The 25,418-nt window shown below is 33.5% G+C and overlaps 1 protein-coding gene and 1 pseudogene across 1 annotated transcript; both read right to left on the bottom strand.

The window, feature by feature from the left end:
- Positions 1-12,239: 12,239 nt before the first annotated feature.
- Positions 12,240-13,319, bottom strand: LOC134241134 (complement C1q tumor necrosis factor-related protein 7-like). The gene is made up of 3 exons (XM_062723215.1): positions 13,070-13,319; positions 12,620-12,874; positions 12,240-12,427 (listed from the first exon to the last, which is right to left on the bottom strand). The coding sequence occupies exons 1-3, from the start codon at positions 13,290-13,292 to the stop codon at positions 12,240-12,242; spliced, it is 666 nt and encodes a 221-aa protein (XP_062579199.1). The 5' UTR covers positions 13,293-13,319.
- Positions 13,320-18,275: 4,956 nt separating this feature from the next.
- Positions 18,276-23,720, bottom strand: LOC134241132 (adiponectin-like; annotated as a pseudogene).
- Positions 23,721-25,418: the final 1,698 nt, after the last annotated feature.

The following is a 25,418-nucleotide window of genomic DNA, read 5'->3' as shown; positions in this document are numbered from 1 at the left end:
ATCCATCGTATGAAGAATTAGACCAAATAATCAGCGAAAAGGAAATTGAAGATGCAATAGGTAAACTTAAGCTTAATAAGAGCTGTGGAGAGGATTATATCCTAAATGAGGTTTTTATTAATTGTAAAACAATTCTATTTCCACTTTTACACAGATTATTTAATAATATTTTTGAGAGCGGATGCTATCCAGAGTCTTGGTCAAAAGGGTTTATTGTCCCAGTGTACAAGAAAGGGAATGTTAATGATACAAATAATTATAGAGGAATAACTATTTTGAGCTGTTTTGGAAAGTTATTTACTACAATTCTTAATAATAGAATCTTACGGTGGGAGAAAACCTATGGTATTTTGTCTGATGCACAATTTGGTTTTAGAAAAGGGTTGTCAACTGTTGAAGCAATATTTGTGTTACAATCACTTGTTAACAAATACTTGAGTAAGAAAAAGCGTTTATACTGCTGTTTTATTGATTATCAGAAAGCTTTTGACTCTATAGATAGAATTAAACTGTGGAGGAAAATATTTAATATTGGTATTCAAGGGAAAATGTATAAAATAATTAAAGCATTGTATCAAAGTATAAAATGTTGTGTGAAATACAATGGCTTATTTAGTGAATATTTTACTAATAATGCCGGACTAATGCAAAGCGAATCACTCTCCCCTTTACTGTTTTCATTATACGTAAATGATTTTGAGATGCAATTTATTAAGGAAAATTGTCAATGTATAGATGTACAAGAAATTAGTTTGTTTCTCCTTATGTATGCAGATGATATGGTAATTATGTCTGAAAGCCCAGAGGGTTTGCAACAATTGTTGAATTCATTATGTAATTATACTACTGTGTGGAATCTTAAAGTTAATATTCAGAAGACAAAAATAATTATTTTCAGAAATGGTGGTAAGATTACAGTACCCGCATCGTTATTCTTTACAGGATACACGATACGATAGGATACACGCACGATACGATAGGATACACGCACGATACAATAGGATACACGCAAGATAGAACAGGATACACGCACGATAGGATAAACGCAAAACACGATAAACGCAAAACACGATACACGCAAAACACGATAAACGCAAAACACGATAGACATGATAAACGATCTTCACGATAGGATAAACGCAAAACCTGATAGGATTGTTTCAAAATGCGGAACGTTTTCTGACAAAACGAAAAGATTGTTTTGTTTTACTGTGATATTTTAATTTAAATGCTTCAAATCTAAATTATAAAGTACATTTAATTATTTTAATAAAAAAATTGAGATCACTGGTAATTTTACAATTTTTTTTTTTATTTATTTATATTTTTGACAATGATTAAATGGATTATTATGAAATGGAAACTGTAATTTTTTTTAAATTTCTACTCAAGGGTGTGGATTTACGATTATTTGTGTAAATGTTGAAATTCTCATCTTAATGTTGAACTATGACTTCTTTAATTATGGATATTTTAACATACATGTAATTGTTGCAGAAAAATCCCTTACATGATTATGTGCCGTTTCTCACGGGTACTACTATAAATTCTCTATACATAGATTTATTACTTAATATGAAAAATATATTTGTACCTAATAAATTTGTCTACAAGTACTAAATTATTTCACGGAAGAAATTTACGCAATAAATTAAATATTTGTATTTAATGTCTAAAGCTTACAATCTGCGCTGTATCCAAAAATCGCAATTAAATATTAAAATCTTAGGGGAAAAAATACATATAGAAGACCGGCCGAAAGAAAGGTCCAAAGAAATCGGCTTTAAAGAACTATATAGTTCAATAAAATTAATTTCCTGAGTAGAAATCTAAATAATTGTTAATATAATGGCGCTCTGCATTTAAACATGTAAACTGTGTCAACAGAATATGAATCTGCTACAGCTGCACATGTATGTACATGTACGTTTACGCTCAGCTCTCACTTATGTAAATGTAAACATTTATATATCAGATATACTTAAAACCTCGTAATTAACGAACATTGAATGAAAAAATACTTTTTTTCTTTACAATACAAAACACAAAAATTTATAAAAAAAAAAAATATCAAACGGGTGAAATGCGACTTTTCCAAGTAAATAATTATAAATCATTGCTATTGAACTTTGTGTGTACTGTTTCTAATGCAAATGAATTATTAAACCGGCCCTGGAAATTATTTAAGACCCACCTGGTAATCTCATATATGGCATATTCGAAGGGCGGGATGTTAAAAAAACCATAACCAATTTAAAATAAGATAAACATGATCTAACCGAATAGTCAAAAATAATATTGACTTCTTTAATAAAGATATATACGTATGGAATGAAATCGATTAATACATGTACTATAAATTGATTGGGTGCAATACATTTAATCGTCTTGCATGATCACGGCGGGATCAGACTTCTTTTTTATTATTATAGCAAAAAATAGTAGGAAAAAATTAATACGAGCAAATTTTCATAGTTTAGAATGTTAGAATTATTTCAATCTTTTCTACGATCAAAGAAATTGTTTCCTAGAATTAATTCTGTCTATAACCCAATGGAAACCCGGTGATCCGAAAGAAAACCCGATGATCCGAAAGGTCATGTCCCATAAGTGCAGTATTTTTTTTTTAAAGTTCATTAAAAGACTTAGTTACGTAAACATTATGGAAATCTCGCGCAAATAAATAAATCAGCGGATTATATTCAGGTACTTCGTTTAATTAAATTGATTTATATGATTTTTTTATTTAAGTTCAAGCAAGGAAATGATTTTTTTAATCCATAAATTGTAGAAAAAATCTTTTCTGAGTATACATGTAGTTCACACAAGGTATGAACATAATCCCGAAAATAGATACCGTTTGACACAAGGGGAGAGAGCAGTACAGGTATGTTGAAGGTGAACACACACGAGCCGAACTATCATTTTGGGGGATAGGGGTAGGGGAGAAGGGGGAGGGGTGTTGGCCGCACAGGAAGGCAGTGTGCTGATTAGAAAGGTACACATACATGTCAATTTTATGGCAAGGAAAACTCTTCGATTTGACACACAGGTGCATATATTTTCAATTTATTTTCACGCCGAAAAGGTAAGCTGTCAAAAGCAATCATGTTTTTTCCTTTTTATTATTTTTAGATTATCAAAAGCCAGATAAAATTAATGAAAAACTTTTATTTTATAGTAACTGCCATGATGTGATAAATCGGATGGAGCATGTTCATGCATTACATTCTATAATTTTGATATGATTCTTTTCTACATTCAGACATATTAAGGAATTTAACTAATTAGATAGTGATAAAAATAGATTTTAAAAATTGTTCCTGTACGGACAAAATCAGTGTTAAAGTTATCTTGATCAATGTCTAAAATGCTTCGTTATTATTTTTTTGTAATCAAGATTTTTAATAATCGTGCATACATGCAGATCAGAGACGAAAACACATTCCTAATAGTACCAGACGATTGATCGGAAGGAAATGAATATTGCATTTAAAAAAGATACATATAAATCCTCTGCTAATTATTTTCATAATTTTTCGGGGAGGGGGGGGGTACGTATACACCGTGATTTACCGTAAATCATCCTCTAGTGACTCTAACTAATTTAAGAAAACTTGAATAATATTTAATTTTGACCAAAAAAAAAAAAAATCATACAATTCGATGATTTAAAAAAAAACCCAGGGAATTGATTATTTTGTTTTCAAATATTAATATTGTTTCCTTGATTATTTTCTTAATTTAATTTATAATTAATTGTTTAATTTATGAATTATGTTATTTATATATTTATTCTTATTCTTCCTCGCTTTAATATTTCTTTTAATGATGAAAAACTAAGGGATAAAACTTTCTTTTCCCTTTCTCGGTTAAAATAATCTTATTTTAGTTAACAAAACGAAAAAGAAACTCGGAATACCTCGGTAGTGTCTTCCTGTTGTAAAGATAAAAAGCGAGGGTTTCCGAATATACACGATAAACGCAAAACACGATACACGATAGAACCTGATAAACGATCTACACGATAAACGCAAAACACGATAAACGGAAAACACGATAGAAAACGCAAAACACGATAAACGGAAAACACGATACGTTAGGATACACGCACGATACGATAGGATACACGCACGATAGGACACGATAGATTTGTAAAGAATAACGATGCGGGTACAGTAACTGTAGAGAGAATGAGAAATGGATTTATGGTAACGATATAGTTGAAATTGTTAACGAGTTTAATTATCTTGGAATGTTATTTAATTACAATGGAAAATTTTTGAAAACTCAAAAACATGCCGCAGAGCAAGGTAGAAAAGCTTCATTTGCTATATCTAATTCATTAAAAGCACATGCATTTAATGTTGAAACGCAGTTATCGGTCTTTGATACTTACGTAAGTAGTATACTTTTATATGCATCAGAGGTATAGGGATGGCATAAAGCTACTGATATCGAAAAAATCCACCTTAACGTTTGTAAAAGAGTCTTAGGAGTGGGTCAGAAAACAGTTAATAATTTCATATATTGTGAATTAGGAAGATATCCACTAGCAGTAAAAATGAAATTAAAAATTTTTAAATATTGGCTCAAGTTAAGAGGGACTGATAATTGTATAATTAGGGCCTGTTATGAAGATATGGTTTTACGTAACGATAAGTGGATTATGTGTATTAAGGAAGAGTTGGAGAGACTAGGTTTGAGCTATTTATGGGAATCTAACATTGTTGATAATTGTACATATAAAATAATTGAACAAAGGATGACTGATATTTATAGACAAAATATTTTTTCATTTGTAACTTCATCTTCAAAAGGACAATTGTACCAATATGTTATGAATGATTTTGTATTACAAAGATATTTAACAAAACCTACTGATGATAGATATAGGAGAATGCTTACCAAGATTAGATTATCAAACCACCAATTAAAAAATGAAACTGGTAGATATAATAATACACTTAGATCTCAAAGAATTTGCACACTTTGCGCCTGTAATGATATTGAAGATGAATTTCATTTCATATTAAAATGTCCATTTTATGAAAATTTGAGGAGTATGTACATTTAGAAATATTATTATGTCAAACCAAGTGTTTTTAAAGTTGTAGGTTTAATGAGTAGCGAAAATGTTAAAGAATTGTCTAATTTGGGGAAATTTTTATATAAAGCTACTGCTCTACGAAAGTCGAATTTGTAACTACTATTGATATCTATATCCTTTGTGTATTTTTGTATATATAATATTTATTCTGTTCTCTTTATTATGTTTATATGCTGTACATGTAAATCTGATGAGCCTTTGGCTTAAAGAATAAAGAAAGAAAGAACTACTACCATTATAACTATCATTTTAATCATAACAATATCATCCTATTTCATTCAATGTGGTTTAGAGTGTCGGGTCCCAATAACTCATTATCAAGTCTGGTTGATTGATTTCGTATATGGAAAACACAGGAAGAGAAGAAGTTCGACCAAATAATTGTGGACATTAATACTCAACACACTAAGGAGCTGCAAGAATTCCGGGACAAATTAAATTCGTTATTCTACATTCCCTCTACCAGACCTCGGGAACAGGAGACCCATCGCCAGACCCAAGGAAAACCCCAACAGGACTATAAGTATAACCAGCAACGCAGGAACTATACAAGCTATAAGGGTCATCGATATCAAACCCAAAGAAGCAGGCCATACTAATTAGTAAATTTTATGCGACTACAGGAAGGAAGTTGTTGATTAAATTAGTGAGAATGTTTAATGTACACTCAATGAGCATACAATGTATTTAACAATACATATGGATATTTTCTTTATTGTTGATGTTTCTAAAATTGTTCTCATTTGATATCATTTTCTAAGGCGTGACATAGATCACGTGATACATAGATCTTATAATCAAATTATTTCTTGTCTACATTCAACCATGTTTATTGTTCAGTGTTCTTTAATATTTAGCACCATTTTATTCACAAAAGGGGTACAATTGAAAACAATGTCAAAGAGCGGTGCGTCAAAAATGTGATTTTGGTCACAAATACCGGATGTGGCCTCCATTGGCACGGATGACGGCGCGAAGGCAACGTGTCATTGACTGGCAGACACTTCGAATAGTCCTTTGAGGAATAATCTGCCACTCCTCCAACAAAGCTCACTCAATTCCCTTGGGTTCTGAGGCTGAGGCTTCCGTCTGCGCACACGTCTCCTTAGCTTGTCCCACAAATGCTCAATCGGATTTAAGTCTGGAGACAAAGGGGCCAATCAAGGACGTTGATGCCGTTCGTTTGCAAAAAAATTTGCGGTATTCTTGCCGTATGTGCACGCGCATTGTCCTGTTGAAAAATAAGCCTGTTGGTTTGTCTCTGTTGCTGCAGTAATGGTGTTAAAACAGGCTGAAGAACTTCGTCCACGTACCTCCTGGCAGTGAGAGTTCCGTTCAAAATTACAAGTTGTGAACGAAAATGGTGGTTTATCGCCACCCCCTCCAAATCTGTCGCGTTCAAGTACACAATTGTCCACAAAACGTTCATGTAAACGACGGTACACTCGACATCTGCCGTCTGCATTGCTAACATTAAACTTAGACTCATCTGAAAATACAACCTGTGTCCAATACCGGCGTTGATTCAGATTTTGTCTGGCACATTGCAATCTGTTACGTCGGTGATGCTGCTTCAGTTGTGGTCCTTTGTAAGGTCTTCTGCAGCGAATCCCATGGCATTTTAGTACTCTAGAAACAGTTCTAGGATGTATAGGCCTCCCATGATGTCCAATAATTTCCCTCGCAGTGGTTGCAGCTGCCGTAAAACGTTCTCGCAAATGACGTTGGCGTATGTACGCCTGTTGACGTGGCGTTGTCACAAACGGTCGGCCTGGTCTTTGACGATCAGTTATTGATCTTGTCTGATGAAACCGATGCAGCAGCCGGCTAATTGTACAGGGATGAACATTAAATCGCCTGGCTACCCCCCGCTGACTAACTCCTGCTTGCAGCAGACCGAGTGCTCGATTTTGCATTACATTATTTAACCGCGGCATAGTCTTTATTTCGATTTCTTCTGTTAGTGGTGACTATTCTTTCATCGACAACGTTGATTGATAACGACAAAGCCCCCTTTTTACTTTTCCATATGTTTTTAAAAAGGCCCGATTTTCTCGTGCAATACTACTCACATCGTGCAAACAATTAGCACAGGTAAGTCGGGTAGTGGAATTTAAAAACCAACGCTATGTATGGTGAACGAAGATTGCAATAAAAGTTTTCAATATTTTTTGAAAAATAAATAAAATGAAAAAATGTTTGTTGTGTTTTTAAAATCCGTCAGTATAAAAAAAACTTCATTTATTTTTCAAAGATATCGTATTATCAAGTTGAGTTGCAACATTTCTTCTTTTTAATTTACTTATTCAGTACATTTCTTTAATCTGTTTTAAGAAACGGACTCGTGTATAAATGTACTATTCTATCTTTCTCTCAATCTTATCATAAAGATAATTGGCAAAGACAGTGCCAGAACTCTTAAGAAAACCATGCACTGACATACTATATATATATTATATGACAACGAAACTGCTACATGTAAAAACTTTAGAGTGACACTGTACCTGTCATTCACTGTCAGTGCCTTACTATATATGGAGTTTTATGAAGAGACTTACTTTTACAATCGACGGCTGACTTTTACATTTTAAAGAAACCGACTCCAAACACAAAAAATATAGAACAGAAGATTTCTTTGTAAAACACATCCAAAGATACATTGTACATGTATTTAATTAGTATTTGTGTTGTTTTCACTGGGATCTGTAAAGTTGTAAGGTTAATACTACAGTAAAATGCATACAAACATTAGGATAACTTAACATCGTAGATTTTAAAGACGAGCTTGCTGAAATGCGCTTATGCGAGAATTTTCCAGGTCTAAGTTATTCGTGCATTTCTCAGCTTTTCGTTCTCTTCATTTAACAAAATTACATAAAAAATTCATTTTGAATGAAAAATCAAAACGAGTGGTACATTGCATATTTTTTATTCTGAATCACTGACCCCGAGAGCTCTCAAGAGTTTCGGGACCTTTTTAGTAATAAACTGATTATACGCCTCCTGGTTTGACAGGATTAGCTCCATAATTGGTCTCTTTTTGCCTCTCCTCTCTGGTCTACATTCCTCGGATGTAGAGGGATTTGTGGTTGAAGACGAAGGTTTGTCTTTCTGTGCTGATGAACAAAAGCTTGATGGTCCTACTGGTTTCTCGTCCTCACCATTGTCAGAAACATTTCTGAATATGTCTTCCCTTTTATATCTTTTGTTGCATGTACCTTTAGTTGGTCCAGGATCTGCCATTAGACTATCTTCCTTTTTTAATTTTTCTGATTTCCTCCCTAAATATGTAATTTTTTTTTAAATCATTTTTGTCGAATTAACACATTTGAAAAAAAAACAATGTAATACATTAAGTTCATATTTATTACTGTATAAATACATATTTAATTACCCCCCTCCCCTCTTTGTAGAGATTCTCAGATGTTCCTCTCTGTACCATCTCATTTCTTTTGTCTTGGTGTTTATTTTCCTTGTTAAGCTTAAATAAATGATTTGCATATGCTGTGCCATATTCAAAATTTTATGAAAGCAATATTTCGTTACATAGTTAGCAAAGGTGGGGGGAGGGGTTGGATGTGAAGTATAAAACAGTGCCAATACTTTTTTGTTTTATGTCAAAATTTAAACCGTACCTTATCAGGGTGTTTTTGATATTTTTCTCTTGTGCAGCCATCAATTTCGAAAATTTATTGGAAAGCCTATTTTTAAGCTGCCTTTGTTCACCCTTCAGATACATCTTCCTTGCGTCAGCTGGAAGCAGATGGTTGTTCTCCTTCATACTATGAATTATCTTTGCCCAGGAGCATGGATGCACTTGGTAGGAGCGAAGCATCATCAGTACTTCATCATCTGACAGCTTAATATGTTTTTTCTTTCTCTGAACAATGGTAATCACATTATCATCTATAATAAATTAAGACAAAAATGAATTTGATTTTACTTTTGCCATATGAGCGCTGTTTTATTTTGAAAAGGAATAAATATAACAATTTCTAAATATAGTTTTAAGTAAGCACGTGACAAAGTTAAGAAAGTGTATCGTTTTCTAAAAGGAGTGCTCGGTAAGTACTTGGCTTAAATCAATCATGCCATTTATTTATATCGTAAAATTAGTTCGCACTTTCAAAGCAATGAATATTTTACATCACCTTCAGATACTTCAGGCAATTCATCCACTTCACTGCTACTCATCTTCTAGCACGCTTTTAACAATACCGGTGTCAACTCAGGAATAAAAAGGCTTTCCCGAGCCCGTGCAGGATTTAAATAGAATCGAATGATGGATATGGTTCAATGTTACTGCCAAATTTCAATTCAATTACCAGATTTAACATATTCAAAATCAAATGAATGTGTAGATGAGAAAATATTCTTTATCTCAAATACATTAATGTGTATTCTAAAGTTGCACCTTGTATAGGGATTTCAAAGCATTGTTCGTTTAAAAAAGAGAAATGAAGTACAAATATTTTCTATTAAAGGGAAGTCATTGTTCTGATAATAACTTTTTTTATTAATCATTGTTACTTGTAGAACAATACTAATGGACGAAAGTAGATTTCCCCTGGCTTTTCTTCGTGCATTGTTGAACCCCCCTCCAGACAACTATAATTTTTTTTGCGTAAGATAATTCTCACTATCATGATGGCAGTCATACCCCCAGCAGGCCCTTTACTAAATATACATCACCGTTTTGGTTTGGAGTCTGAAAACGTATGGAAAGGAAGGGATGTATTTCGACTTTTTTCAAGGAATAGGTTTGGGTTCCATGAATGCACTGGGAAGTCCCCCGAGACTTTGATTGATCTCTTGGTCATGATAAGTTGGGAAGAAACATATACAAGGCACAGTTCCCATCGACTTTCTCCAAAAATTAGGATTCTCTTATTTCTCATATGGTTGAGATGTTATCCGACATAGCATGTACTATCAACATTATTTGATATCACTGTGGGGATTGTTAAAGACGAAATTCACTCACTTATACCATTGTTTTTTTGCGTATGTAAAACTTTTATTAAATGGCCAACGGTTCAAGAATGGCGCTCAAAAATAAACATATGGCCACAGATTCCTTTCGCTGTAGGTGCTATCGATGGTACATCAATAAAAATTAACAAACCCGGAGCAGAACCCCAACAACTTTATTTTTCTGGTCACCGTCACTTCCATGCCATTCATACCCAAGTGATTGTTGACAATTACGGAACAATTTGTTTTGTTGAGTGTGGATTTAAGGGTCATCTAAATGATGCTCAACAGTATTCCCGTCTTCCTGAAATAGGTTGACCAGAACTACCTTTTCCAGATGAGTTTATTTTACTTGGGGATAAAATATATCCTAACCGTCACCCCACTGTTACCGCATTTACGGAACAACAAATAAAAAGATGGACCATTTTTGAAAGAAAAAGGTGTCGAAAGTAAATCGAATCAATTTAACACATAGGTCTATTGTTGAACGATCTATTTGTCGATTAAAGAGTTATAAAGTATTGAGTAGTGTTTGGAGGCAAAAAAGAAGACAACTTCGCCGAATTGTATTTATTGTTGCAGGGTTGGCTACAAGAAGAGAAAATTAACACTATTCTTTAATTATTGCCGTAATGTACAAAAGGCTGTATAAAAACTACCGGTTGGAATACACTTTTTCTTTTGATAAGATATTGAGCAATACGGGTTATCTAAAGATTTTTATAATACAATGTTTAAAACGATAACCCTAAAATGGTTAGTATTTATTGCACTAAATATACACCATACTTCAAATATGGCCTTTTTTTCACTTGTTTGGATAAATGCTATCCCGTGCAATTAAAGAACTAAGCATTGAAATAAAGCAACAAAAAATAGTTCCTAAAGACAGAGGGTAATAATCCATCTTTTGTTTTCTTTTCTGATTTACTTCATAAGTATGTAGCTATAGTGTGTGTTGAAATTCAACTTTAGTGTTTGGAGTTGGTCCCAGTGAATTGTAAAAGTCAGCCGTCGATTGTAAAAGTAAGTCTCTTCATAAAACTCCATATATAGTTATGTATACTTACATAAGTTTATTTGCAAAACGTTTTTGAAATTTAAAACAGTTATAAATGTTATCCGGTTATTTGATGGGTGCATAGAAAATTTTCCTCTGTAATGCCACAGCAAGATATATCATTTTATATAACCAAGAATTCCAACAAATTGTAAGAAGGTTTGAAAAAAATGAATACCAATATATGTAGTCTTCGTATTTGGTAATGTTCAATATTACAACTGCATATTAGAGGAACATAATTTTATTTAGTTCCATTTTATAAGTAGTGATAAAACCTACCGGTGCTCATGGATCCCCATTCTAAGGAAGAGATTCTTCAAAATCACAAGTCAATTTTAAATAATCTGAAATCCCCAGCAATCAAAGTTAATTGATTCCCGAACTTCCTCAAAGCGTTTTTTTTTTTTTTTTTTTGATCAAAATAAACTTAGTATTTAAAAAATATATATTTTAGAGGGAAATTGATAGAATTAAATCAGCAAAGAAATTAAAAATTAAAAATTAATTGAATAACAAACTGATGCACATCTATTCACACCTCTAATATTGATGCACATTCTGCAAACTGTCCTAGCTAGCTGCCGATAATAAGAAAGTGCATTTCCTATGACATAAGTTAACATGGAGTTCATTATGAATATGAAATATACTGCAACACATGACTTCAGTTTATACAGTATCACCAGTAGGACCGGTCTCCACGTCTAACAGTGGGATTCGAACTTGCGAATTTATCAACTCCTTACTCCGCAACTCGAGAGTGGAACGCATGAGTAAATGGCATTATACATGACAAGAAAAGACAGAAAGATTATAAATTACTACTGGTGTCATGCGCAGTGCATTTTCTAAACATAATATCTTTAACAAACTTTAAGTTTCAGGTTTCTCAATAGACGTATATTAATCATAAAAAAAATTTCATTTATAGAACCTTTATTATATATAAATTTATATAATCATGACAAAATTCCTTTTTTAGAACTTGTTATTTTAATCAATTTTGGAAGGGGGTTCTTGTTATAAATGTTAACGTTCTTCTTACACTTACTAGTATTTCCTTAGTACGATCATGAAGATTGCACGACATTATGTGTGTCTTAGAAGAATTCCGGTGAAGGTTGACTGAATGTTTCCCACGCCAGGACCCCCGCCAAGGACCTGCTCACTAGATCCATAAATCTGAATCCAAATGTGGTCATCTTTGTTCACGTTTATGATCACCATCGCTGAACTAGAGTCTTCTCCTCCTGGGTAAGGGATATACTGTAGAAGTACTTTTTTCCGCGTGGTATTAATTTACGCTGTGTACGCGGTCACAAATTTTCCGCGGAAATTTGTCCAAGCGTACTCAATATAAATGTAAGGCATTTAGAGACAGTCTAGGAAATCCGCGTAATTTTCTACCCGCGGATTAAAAGAAATTGAGATTCCGCGGAGTTATGACCCGTGGAAAAAAGTACATCTACAGTAATTTGAAGCACGAGATGTACCTCCTACAATCAACTGGGTATAAAAAGCACTGCTTCCTGTAGCTATGGTCCAGTGGAACATGTAGATGCCTGACGTAGGAGCAATGAAGATTCCGTCTTCTGTATGGTAATGGTTTCCTATGTTGATGTACGTCTGATCAAATCTTATGATTGTCCGAGTACTGATACCGCCTGCAGATGAGGATTTGTATGCAGAAAACAGGACAGGATCTGACTGATCGGCCAGGACACCTACAAAAGAAATGAAATTTCACAGAATTTATGTTTTGAAAATGCAATGGATTTATTATTGCTACACACAAACCAATTTTGTTGGCAGTCTATGTTATTGAACTAATTTTATTTTATTATGATAAAGGAAATATATTTATGTTTTCTAAATATTTTCTTGTTTGGAAAAATAGACCACTATATAGTTTATCTTACCATATCTAAGGTATAATACATCCAGTGATGACACATTGGCATCACTTCTCCCTGTCAGTAGCTGTCCCAGTACTCTCTCTGTGGCGTTCAGTCGTTGTTCCGTCGTCTGCTCCAGTCTTGATAGACGTTCCTCCGGACTGGTCAAATTCCGGCCTTTTAGGAGGGTGGTCAGTTCAGCCGTTGAGACTATGGCAAAGAGGAGGGGCAAACGATAGAGGAGCATCTTTGGGGGTTTATTGCTGGAGCTACATATTTTTTTGGCGTTTTCCTTTAGTGTCGCTACGCACTTCTATGCTAGAATATTAAATTCTTAAACAGTGAGCACTTTTATAGATATTTACATTTTAGCTCACCTCTTCACTCAGCATCGTTGACTGCTCTGTCAAGTAGTACATCATTTTCCCGAAAGGGGGTTGCAGAAATCTCGTGTTTGTCGTTGGGGGAGGGGAAGGGGTAATTTCCAACTATTTTCAAAACCAAGTTTCATTCATACACATTACCAAATTACTCTGATTTAACTTCTATGCAACAAAAAGGGGGAGGGATAGCCAGCTTTTTAATGATGTTTAACAATTAAAAAAGGTTATGTCTGGAAGAAATTATGGAGGCACCTATCCCCGATACCATGCCTCTGCTGCTGATTTACATACTTATGTATACTTGTCTCAAAATGGTTGATTTGATTTCGATCAAATTAAATCATTGTACAATTCTACATTTATGCTTGTATTTTGGCCAATTTAATATATTTTTTCAGTCCACCGTCTTATTTATTTGTAGTTTAGCGCGTATCTTAATAATATTCTACAAAAGGGACATTTTCAATTTAAGGTACTACCCCAGTAAATATATTAACTATTTTAAACCACTTTCTGAGAATTAAAACATTAAACTCTAAGCCCCCTCCCCTTTTTTATTGCTTGTAAATTTTCTGTTCTTACATTAACATTAATGATTCCGTTCATACAGATTACTAAAATAGGCCAACGTGTTATAAAAATGTCGTTTACGAATTGATAATTTACCTAAGTACATGTCAAAATTATAACTGTCATATACAACACTAGTATTTCAATTAATCAAGTTTTTCTTTTCTCTTTAGCTTAAGAAGGCTTTCCATCTACATGTAATTAAACATGCTCCATTAAATCCTGGGAATTATTTGTATAATTATATTGCTCGCTTCAAATTCTGGAGGGAAACTTCCTAAGTGTGGTATTAGTGTGGGGTTCGTTTCATTTCTCGGCCTTAATATTGATTGAATGAAAGAATATCAACATCATTCAAGTCTTTTTTTTTAATTCAAATCTAAAATAAAAATAAACTAGTGCTAATTGTAACGGGAACCGTTACAGATGTTCCCCAAACGCTCCCCAACTCCCTTTTGGTGCCATATTCCCTGTAAGCCTTATTAAATAAGACAGCATCTGTACATTTTTGTCTTTAACAACGTTTTCCCAAAAGGATACCAATTATATTCAAATTTTAACATTTCACGCGTGCCCATGTGAATGCACGTGCATAATGATCATATAATCTTGTCTACACTTTCTATATATTTAAATATACTTTTTATTAAAGCATTTAGTCGAAAAGTATTAAAAATCACTCATTCAAGTGTATTTTTAATTTCACACGTTCCAAATGCACGCACGTGCGTGCACGTGCATGATGACCATACCTTCTTGTTAGAGGCCCTTATATCTATCTATGTTCTAAATCCCATCCTGTTTGGTTGAAAAGCAAAGGAATTATAGCCATTTCAAGTTTCAGCCAATCAGATTGCAGCACACGTGCATCCACGTGATTTCAAGAATTTTTTTCTAAATCATATTGTAGAATATCCTAATGCATGACTATGTTTTAAATTTCAAAGCATTTCATCAAAAATCAAAGGAGATATAGCCATTTAAAGTTTCAGCCAATCAGATTGCAGCACACGTGCATCCACGTGATTTCAAGAATTTTTTCAAAATCATATTGTAGAATATCCTAATGCATGACTATGTTTTAAATTTCAAAGCATTTCATCAAAAATCAAAGGAGATATAGCCATTTAAAGTTTCAGCCAATCAGATTGCAGCACACGTGCATGCGCGTGATTTCTTGAAATTTTTTGTATATCAAATTGCAGGATGTCCTAATGCATGACTATGTTTTAAATTTCAAAGCATTTCGTCAAAAAACAAAGGAGATATAGCCATTTAAAGTTTCAGCCAATCAGATTGCAGCGCACGTGCATACGCGTGATTTCATGAAATTTTTCCATATTATATTGTAGGATATCCTAATTCATGGCAATTTTAAAAATTTCAAAGCATTTCGTCGGAAAACAAAAGAGATATTGAGATTTTTGTTTCAGCCAATCAGATTGCAGCGCACGTGCATGCGCGTGAGTTCGTGCTAATTTGACAGTGTCATATTATTAACACTGTTAATATATCCTTATGTAATGAGTTTCAAAGCATTTCATCAAAAAATGTAAAAGTTATAGCTATATTAAGTATATCAGTCAATTCACTCATTTCACGCGCACGCACGTGCAGGCGCATGTGCGCAAAATGACCTTCGTTCCGCACACCTACACTACACACCTATTAACCCTAAAAAGGTTTTAGCTCAGTTGGGTGAACAGTTTCTGAGAACACTCGCGGACAAAAAAGTACCGGAGAACAAATAAGAAAAAAAATAATAATAATAAGAAACAGAGTAAAAACAATATGTTCCCAAACTCCGTTTGGGGAACATAATAAATGAAAGACAAATGTCGACAAACTTTGAAAATAAACTTTTCAAAATGATGGAGCGAAGACTCACTTATATTGAAAAATGTGTTATACTATGCGTAAATGGCAGGGTTCTCCACATTTGAAAATTTAACCATAGAGGAAGCTGCGCGAAGGCGAAATGTTGCCGAAAACACGAATGCGTGTTAGACTTCCTAATCTTCATTAATCGATGATTGGTTTTACAATTTTTTAACTTACCTACTGCAACACAAAACAATGGAATAACTTACACTTTTTAAAGTTAAGAAAAAAATAATTTAATTGAAAAGGATTTATAATTATCCTGTATCTTACTTCACAAATGTACCAAAATTTGCCCAAAACTGTAGTAACCTTCTGAAGGAATTTTAAAGAAGAATTGTTGGTACAGTAAGTCAGTAACCATGGCAATATTTTTTTCAGAAATTAAGAATTTCTAAGAATTGTAGTCTGTTGCATGAAATGTTTTGTTTCAGTATGACTAAAACTGATGAATGGTTTGTATTTTTTAAGTTAATACACAAAGGACATTTGGACCAGTGTCCTTTATTTCTAAACGTTTTTATTTTCTAGATATTGCATATTTCATCAAGTTTTGTTTACTTCTCCGCGTGCCCAGTGCTAAAAATAGCGCCACGCGACGTTTCATAACAACGGGAAGTAACTCTAAAACTAAGACTAAGACTAAGACGGCGATTAAAACTAAGACGGCGATTAACATGATTAAGCCGTAGGCCCTATGCACATTTTATCAAAAAGGTAATAAAGTTAAAGCTTAAAAAACAGAGCATGGGAAATCGATTAAGTACAGAGGAATATGAAAATTTTACAGAGTACAGAAACTTGAATTGCATGCATGACGTTTATCATGCTGGTAATTGTCATCTTTTTAAAACCCGTTATATATCTAATCAAGTAGTAAACATGTTGAAGTTCCACAAAATTATTTACACGTGTACAGGATAATAAACTCTCAATACATTGATCATCTGATCAGCTGATTGACTATCCATTGATTGTCACACTTCACAGGATAGTCGCTGATTAACGAGTCAATAGCGACGTGTTTGTTTCACACAGTCCGCTTTCCTTCGAGGCATGCGGGGTGCATGGCAGTCGTTGTATAAACACAATTAACTACTCAATTAATTAAAATAGTAGGTGTCAGGACTGAAATGCAATAAAATGTCATCATGTCGGCTGCCGTTTTAACCATGGCGCAGTTGGTTTAACCATGGCGCACGTAAATTTAACCATGGCGGGCCGCCATGGCAGAAACCCTTGTGGAGAACCCTGAAATGGTCTTTTTATCCTCTTTTAACAGTAGTTGTAACTATGCTATTCCAAAGGCAAATAATTTCAATCTGAGATTTTTGCAAGTTCTAAAGACTTTACTTAAAGTACACTTTAATGTTAAATGAAGTATTAAAGAAAATTTGTTTTAAGTAAGATTTTATGAATTAATTATTCACTTTTAATTTTGTCGCACTACGTTTTGCACGCTTTGTCGCACATCTTCGCTCATGCAGAGAATTAGCTAGATACTAGTCCCTAAGGACAATGGTCTCAATGTTTCTTAATGTTCAATATTGCTATCGCATTGTAGAGGAACTTAATTTGATTTAGTTCTATTTATGAGTGGAGATAAAACCTACTCGTGGTTCCCTTCCTAAGGAAGAAATTCTTCAAAATCACAAGTCAGTTTTAAATAATTCTTATATCCCCAGTAATCAAATACCTAAATTTAATTAAATCCTGAACTTCAAAAAATCTTTTAGGAGGTACACAGCGGGATCTAGCAAAGTTTAACTCAGTAAACTCAGTATAAAAATATTTTAGAAGAAAATGACAGAATTAAATTTAGCACAAATCTTGAAAATTGAGTGAAAGACAAATAGATCCACATCAAATCACACCTAGAATCTTGACGAACATTCTTCAAATTGGCCTGTCTATAATACGAAAGTGCAATTCCTATAACAGTTCTTTGCCATCAATTTACAAGGAGTTCATCATAATTTATATAAGGAAACTAATCAAGCTATATTCTTCAAACCAACAAAAATTTTGATAATATACGCATGAGCATTTGTTTTTTTTGTTGTTTTTTTTTTGTTTGTTTAACTCCCTCTCGAGATTTTTTCACTCATATGGAGACGCCACCACTTGCCGGTGAAGGGCTGCAAATACTGTGCCGGTGGAGGATTGTACTACTAGTAATCTTGTGGCCTTTGAGCTGTGAGGGATCTTTCTGGACCAACACCTTCTGCGACACATATAAATACGGTCTCACCAGAAGGACTTTTCCCCACTCCCCGCAATGGATTCAAACCCGCGACGTAAGAATCAACTTATTCCGCGACTCTAGCGCATTTAGCGCATGAGTAAATTATATTGATATGGCAAGAAAAGACAGACAGATTAAAAATTACTCCTGGTGTCATGGACAAAAATGCATTTTATAACATAAAATATTCTTAAAACAAATTTTACTTTCAGATTTTAAATCGGTAGAAGTATATGAAATCATCAATAGTTTCTCATTTATACAAAATTTATCATAAATGTATATAATCATGACAATTATTCCGTTATTTCAGAAATGTATTCTTCATTAATTTTGGAAGGAGCTTCGTGATTAAACTAATATTTATTTTCTATTTTCTTTCGTCTAATGCAGGATAACGTTTCCTTAGTAAGATTACACGACATTATGTGTGTCTTAGAAAAATTCCAGTGAAGGTCGACTGAATGTTTCCCTCGCCATGACCCCCGCCATAGACATGCTCACTTGATCCATAAATCTGAATCCAGACATGATCTTCTTTGTTCTCGTTAATAATCATCATCGCTGAACTGGAGTCTGGTCCTCCTGGACGAGGCACAAAACTAGAAGCGCGAGATGTACCTCCTACAATCAGCTGGGCATAAAAAGCACTGCTGCATGCCTCCTGTAGCTATGGTCCAGTGGAACATGTAAATGCTTGTCTGGGGAGCAATAAAGATCCCGTCCTCTGTATGTTAATGGTTTCCTTTGTTGATGTACATCTGTTCAAATCTTATGATTGTCCGGGTACTGATACCGCCAATTGATGAGGATTTATATGCAGAAAAAAGCACAGGATCTGATTGATCGGTCAGGACACCTTTACATGAAATGAAATTTCACAGAAATTATGTTTTAAAACTGCAGTGGATTTAAAATGGCTACAACAAACCAATTTTGTTGGCAATCTATTTTATTATATTATACTTTCATGTAAATTACTTGAATCTGATTCGTCGAGAAACATTTGATAAAAAACACTTCTACCCGCTGAATAATGAAGCCAAGCCCTCCTGCGTAACAACAGTCAACATTGCTTGACGACGGGTGGTATTCCAAAAAAGCGACTGCGCAGAATTTATGCGCACGGTTCACTGTAATATGTATTTGTATAAAACATTCAGTATAATATAATAAATATTGCATGTAGTTGAGTGTAACATTGAAAATTTTCACCTCAAGAAAACCATTGTCAATCGAGGCGCAGCTGAGGTTGACAATGGTTTTCTTGGGGTGAAAATTTTCAATGTTTCACTCAACTACATGCAATATTTATATAATGTTAAGGGAAATACATGCACATTAAGTTTTCTGTATGTTTTTCTTTTTGTTTGGAAAAATAGACCTCTATAGTTCATCTTACCATGTCTAAGGGATAGAACATCCAATGATAACACATCGACATCACTTCCGTGATTATGGCAAAAAAGAAGCGGCAAATGATAGATGAGCATCTCTGGATTAATTGCTGAAACTATTTTTAACGTAAAAATGTTATAGTGGTGCTACGCAGTTCCATGCTAAAATATTAATTTTTTTAAACAGAGAGCTCTTTTATAGATATTTATATTTTAGCTCACCTCTTCACTCAGTATCGCAGACTGCTATAGCAATTAGTTAATCATTTTCGAAAGGGGGTTGCAGAAGTTTCGTGTTTGTCCGGGGGGGGGGGGGGGGGGGGGGAGCTAATGTCCAACTGTTTTCAAAACCAAATTACTCTGATTTAACTCTTCTCCAACAAAGAGGGGAGGGGATAACCAGCTAGCTTTTTAATGACTTTTCTTAAACAATTATAACAGGTTGTGTCTGCAGAAATTATGGAGGCAGCTCTCCCAGATACCATGTGCCTGCTGCTGATTTACATATTTATGTATACTTGTCTCAAAATGGTTGTTTTGACCGTTTCTGTCAATTTAAATCATTGCATAATTCTACATTTTTCCTTGTATGTGGGCAAATATAAATAATTTTTTCCAGTCATCCGTCCACCTTTAATTTAGACTACTGCCCAATAAATATAGAAACTATCATAAACCATTTTCTGAGAATCAAAGCATTAAACTAAGCGCCATCCCCCCATTTTGTTGCGTGTTAACTTTTTCTGTTCTTACATCAAAAGTATAATGATTCCATTCATACAGGTTACTAAAATAGGCCAACGTGTCGTTTACTAATTGATATTTTACGTAAGTACATGTCAAAATTATAACTTCCAAATATTAGATTAGTAATTCATTATTTCGTAAACAGCGCTAGTATTTCAAATAACCAAGTTTTCCTTTTCTCTTTAGCTTAAGAGGGCTTTTCATCTCCATGTAATTAAACATGCTCCATCGAATCCTGGGAATTATTTGTAATCATATTGCTCACTTCAAATTCTGGAGGGAAACTTCCTAAGTGTAGTATTAGTGTGGGGTTCGTATCATTTCTCGGCCTTAATATTGATTGAATGAAAGAATGTCAACATCATTCAAGTCTTTTTTTATTCCCATCTAAAAAATAAATAAATAAAAGTCAAATTTCGACAAACTTTATAGATAAACTTTCCAAAATAATGGAGCGAAGACTCACATATATTGAAAAATTATGTTTTACTATGAGAAAATGGTCCTTTTTATCCTCTTTTAATAGTGTGTGAAACTATATATGCTTTTTCAAAGGCTAATAATTTCAATCTTTAATTGTGAGGTTTGTTCAAGTTCTGAAGATTTTACTTAAAGTACACTTTAATGTTAGATGAAGCATTAATGAAAATTTGTTTTAAGTAAGATTTTATGAATTAATTTTTCACTTTTAATTTTGTCGCACTCTAGACATTCTGCACGCCTTGTTCGCACATCTTCTTTCATATTAAGAATTAATTAGATACTAGTCCCAAAGGACAATGGTCTTAATTTTCCGTAATGTTCAATATTGCTATCGCATTTTAGAGGAACTTTGATTTAGTTCTATTTATGAGTGGAGATAAAACATCTACTCGTGGTTCCTTTTCTAAGGAAGAGATTCTTCAAAATCACAAGTCATTTTTAATTAATTACGATATCCACAGCAATAAAATACCTGAATTCTCCAACTCTGAAAACTCAGTTTAAAAATATTCTAGAAGAAAATGACAGAATTAAGTTCAGCACAAATCTTAAAAATTGAGTGAAAGACAAATGGATCCACATCAAATCACACATCTAATCTTGATGAACATTCTTCAAACTGGCCTGCCTATAATACGAAAGTGCAATTCCTATAACAGTTCTTATGCAATCAATTTACAAGGAGTTCATCATAATCTATTTAAGGAAACTAATCAAGCTATATTCTTCAATCCAACAAAAATTTTGATAATATACGTATGAGCAGTAAATTTTGTTTGTTTGTTTAACTCCCTCTCGAGAATTTTTCACTCATATGGAGATGTCACTACTTGCCGGTGGAGGGCTGCAAATACTGTGCCGGTGGAGGGTAGTACTATACTTGTGGCCATTGAGCTGTGAGGGATCTTTTTGGACCAACACCTTCTGCGATACAGGACACCGGCTTATAAATACGGTCTCACCAGAAAGACTTTTCCCCACTTCCCGCAGTGGATTCGAACCCGCGACGTAAGAATCAACGTACTCCGCGACTCTATAGCATGTAAATGATATACATGTATTGATATGGTAAGAAAAGACAGAAAGATTAAAAATTACCCCTGGTGTCATGGGCAAAAATGGATTTTGTAACAGAAAATATTCTTAAAACAAATTTTAGTTTCAGATTTTAAATCGGTAGAAGTATATGAAATCATCAATAGTTTCTCATTAATACAAATTTATTATAATGTATATAATCATGACAATTATTCCGTTATTTCAGAAATGTATTCTTCATTTATTTTAGAAGGAGCTTCTTGATTATACTGGTACTCTTATATTTATTTTCTTTCGTCTAATGCAGGATAACGTTTCCTTAGTAAGATTACACGACATTATGTGTGTCTTTGAAGAATTCCAGTGAAGGTCGACTGAATGTTTCCCTCGCCAGTACTCCCGCCATAGACGTATACATTGGAACCGTAAATTTGTATCCAGACATGGTCATCTTTGTTCACATTTATGATCACCATCGCTGAACTGGAGTCTGCTCCTCATGGATAAGGGATATAACTTGAAGCACGAGATGTACCCCCTACAATAAGCTGGGTATAAAATTCACTACCTCCAATACCTGAGGATTTGTATGCAGAAAAAATGACAGGATCTGATTGGTTGGCCAGGACACCTATTTAAAAAGATTTAGTCATTTAAGGTATCCGATCCGCGATAGCCTCAGATTCAATGAATCTTAGTGCATAACAGGTATATATTGGCTGAATACTCGGTATAATTATGTTGACATAATCTTCATATTTAATCTCAATATGTAAGAACAGAACTTGTTCTAATATTTTACCTTGACCCGTCCTTGAAGAGTTATCCGCCTTTGCTTTTAATCAATAGAATTTATCTTTTTTAATCTATCTGGTGAAAAATTATTTTTCTATTTTTAAAAATTATATATATCTTTCCACCATAGCATTTTTTGATATTCATAGTATTTTATATATCTTTCCACCATAGCATTTTTTGATATTCATAGTATTTAAATTTTTATTTTAAAAAAAATGCTTGTTCCCATAAACCTCAATGCCTTCTTAATTAATGAATAAATAATGCTCGAGTAATATATTTTTAAAGATTTCTCCTGGTAAATCTTTTTCTACTCTTATCTGCTTTAAAATAGATACAGAGTATTCAATAGAGGATGGATATTTAAGGTTAGAAAATTATGTCCTTTTATGGGTCGGATACCATAATTACAACTTCCAAGTCTAAAGCCTTCAATTATCGATGTGGTGCTGCTAATTTGCAGAATTTTCTCTGAAGTTAAGTTGGTTGCCGTAGTCTAGGGTTTTAAAATGAAATACATCTTATGATTTACCCTGGTATCAGATATTAAGTTTTTTTTACAGAAGCATTTTTTTTAAATGCAAGAAATGCACATTACTGCAGTGCCTAAATACCGTATAAGTGGAAATTTTAGCGAGACGCAAATTTTCTACCTAAAATCTGGTATTTTATTTTTAGCGAGAAGCAATTTTAGCGATTTTATAATACTAACTAAAGAAGCTTTTACAAATAATACGCAATTAATTTTTAGCGATATTCAATTTTAGCGATCCTGGCCCCCTTGCTAATAATGCCAAAATTAAATCCTCGCTAAAAAAAACTCTACTTATACGGTAAATCGAATTGAAAATGATTTCCCTTGTTTATAAAAAACAAGATTCATTCTTAAAAAAAATTCTTACTAGATCTGATACCAAGGACATCCATTGAGGACACATCGGCGTCACTTCTCCCTGTCAGTAGCTGTCCTAACACTCGCTCTGTGGCGTTCAGCCGACGATCTGTGGTCTGTTCCAATCTAGATAAACGCTCTTCAACGCTGGTCAAATTCCGGCCTTTCAGGAGGATGGTCAATTCAGCCGTTGAGACAAATACACAGAGAAGCGGCAAATGATAAAGGAACATCTTAAAATGTTATTCTAAGTTTTGCCCTGTTAATTCGTTTCTGCTCTGTAGCTCGAGGAGGCTATATAAAACGTTCATGTTGTGAAAATGCTTTTATAAATATTCACATTTTAGCTTGCCTGTTTGAGTAATATTTTTGGGTTTACTATTCTGTATTCATTGACTGTTGTCAACTTTGATTTTGGAGTCAGATTAAAGGAATAGGCATACAAAGTTATATTTTGGTTTATCTCTTTTTCTACTCATTGTAGCGTTCATACATTCACACTCAGCTTTTGAAACCATTTTTCAGAAAAAAAAAGATAGTTCGAACGAGATGTCATTCTTTTTTCGAAGGTTTTTTGCATCATAGTGTCAGAATTGAAACATGAACTATGATTTTTTTTCTGTTGACAAATTTCAGCATTTTTATGTATGCTACTGAAACAGTCCACCCAAATAATTAAAACGGTTTATGTATGAGTCGAAATAAAATAGATGTTCAACGTATCAAGATTTCGTCATCTCCTTAACTTCATGGAGCGTACGCGTTTTAGGTGATAAGTAATTATAAAGTTGATAAAAAATGTATTGCTCACCTCAAATTTTGATGGGACTCCTCCTGAGTGTGGAATTTTTGGGGATTTTATCAGAATTGTTTTATGTAGAGAATGATCAAAAACATTTATACCTGCTGTTCATTCCACTTCATTAATTAGAATAAATATAGTTTTAACACTTTTATCAGAAATTCGGCAGCTTCAGATTATGTGGCAATCTGGAATCCATTTTATGTATAGAAATAAATTGAATACTTGGAGATTACTAGACGCCTTATTCTGCATTATGTAGTCTCTCAAAAAATTTCGATTTACTTTTAGATCTCATGGAATATGTGAGTGTTATTTTTTCATATCAAAATAAAACAGCGATTTCTGTGGGTTTTTCAATAAGTCGGATTCATGAAAAACAAGAAGTGTTCCGAAAACACTGATGCCCCAGTATGGCAGAACAAGGCCAGCGTTGAACTTCTTCATATGTCAAACTCCAAGTTTAAAGAAAATGAGTTCAACAATGTTGGTTTGCTAATATGAAAACCCGAAAATCAAGTATTCAGTAAATATATATGGCTAAAATAAATGTTAGGTAGTAGGTGTCCATGCTCCAAAGTCAAGGTCATAGAGAAAAAATTGGTACCACTAGGATTTCGCCATTAGGAATAAATGTGATGTGAATCCTTAGAACCAACTGTAGAATGCTGGTTCATCGGGAGATTAAAGTTTCCACTAATGTAGGTCAAATTCAAGAGTAAAGGCCATTTTTTTTTCAAAATGATTTTAAAAAATATATAAAGAGTTCCTTAATTAGGCCTCTTCTCTATTTGATCTATAGAAATTTAGATTGATTTCAAATCAAAGCAAACCAAATCAAGTAAATACTTACAACGGCAGCAAATGTCTTAGGCACTATAATTAGAGTGGATGTCCAAATTTATACTCATAGATCTTTTGTTGTATTCACATATTATTAAATGTAAATATAAAATGTTCATATGAGACATAAAATTGAATTTCCAAGTATTGGTAACAAAGAAAAAGATACACGGTGTCTTCTCTCTCTCTATGTATAATGTACTTGATATACTTGTACATGATTTTTGTATATTTTATCAAATAAACGGTAATCAAGTTTAAAAATTCATTCAAACTACATGTACTGTATACAAA

The sequence above is a fragment of the Saccostrea cucullata genome, unplaced genomic scaffold, assembly GCF_032062105.1.
Source record: "Saccostrea cucullata isolate Sc308-1 unplaced genomic scaffold, CSIRO_AGI_Scuc_v1 ctg4638, whole genome shotgun sequence".
NCBI classification, from domain to species: domain Eukaryota; kingdom Metazoa; phylum Mollusca; class Bivalvia; order Ostreida; family Ostreidae; genus Saccostrea; species Saccostrea cuccullata.
The sequence above is the reverse complement of the archived record's forward strand: the minus strand, read 5'-3'. Positions and strand labels throughout refer to the sequence as shown.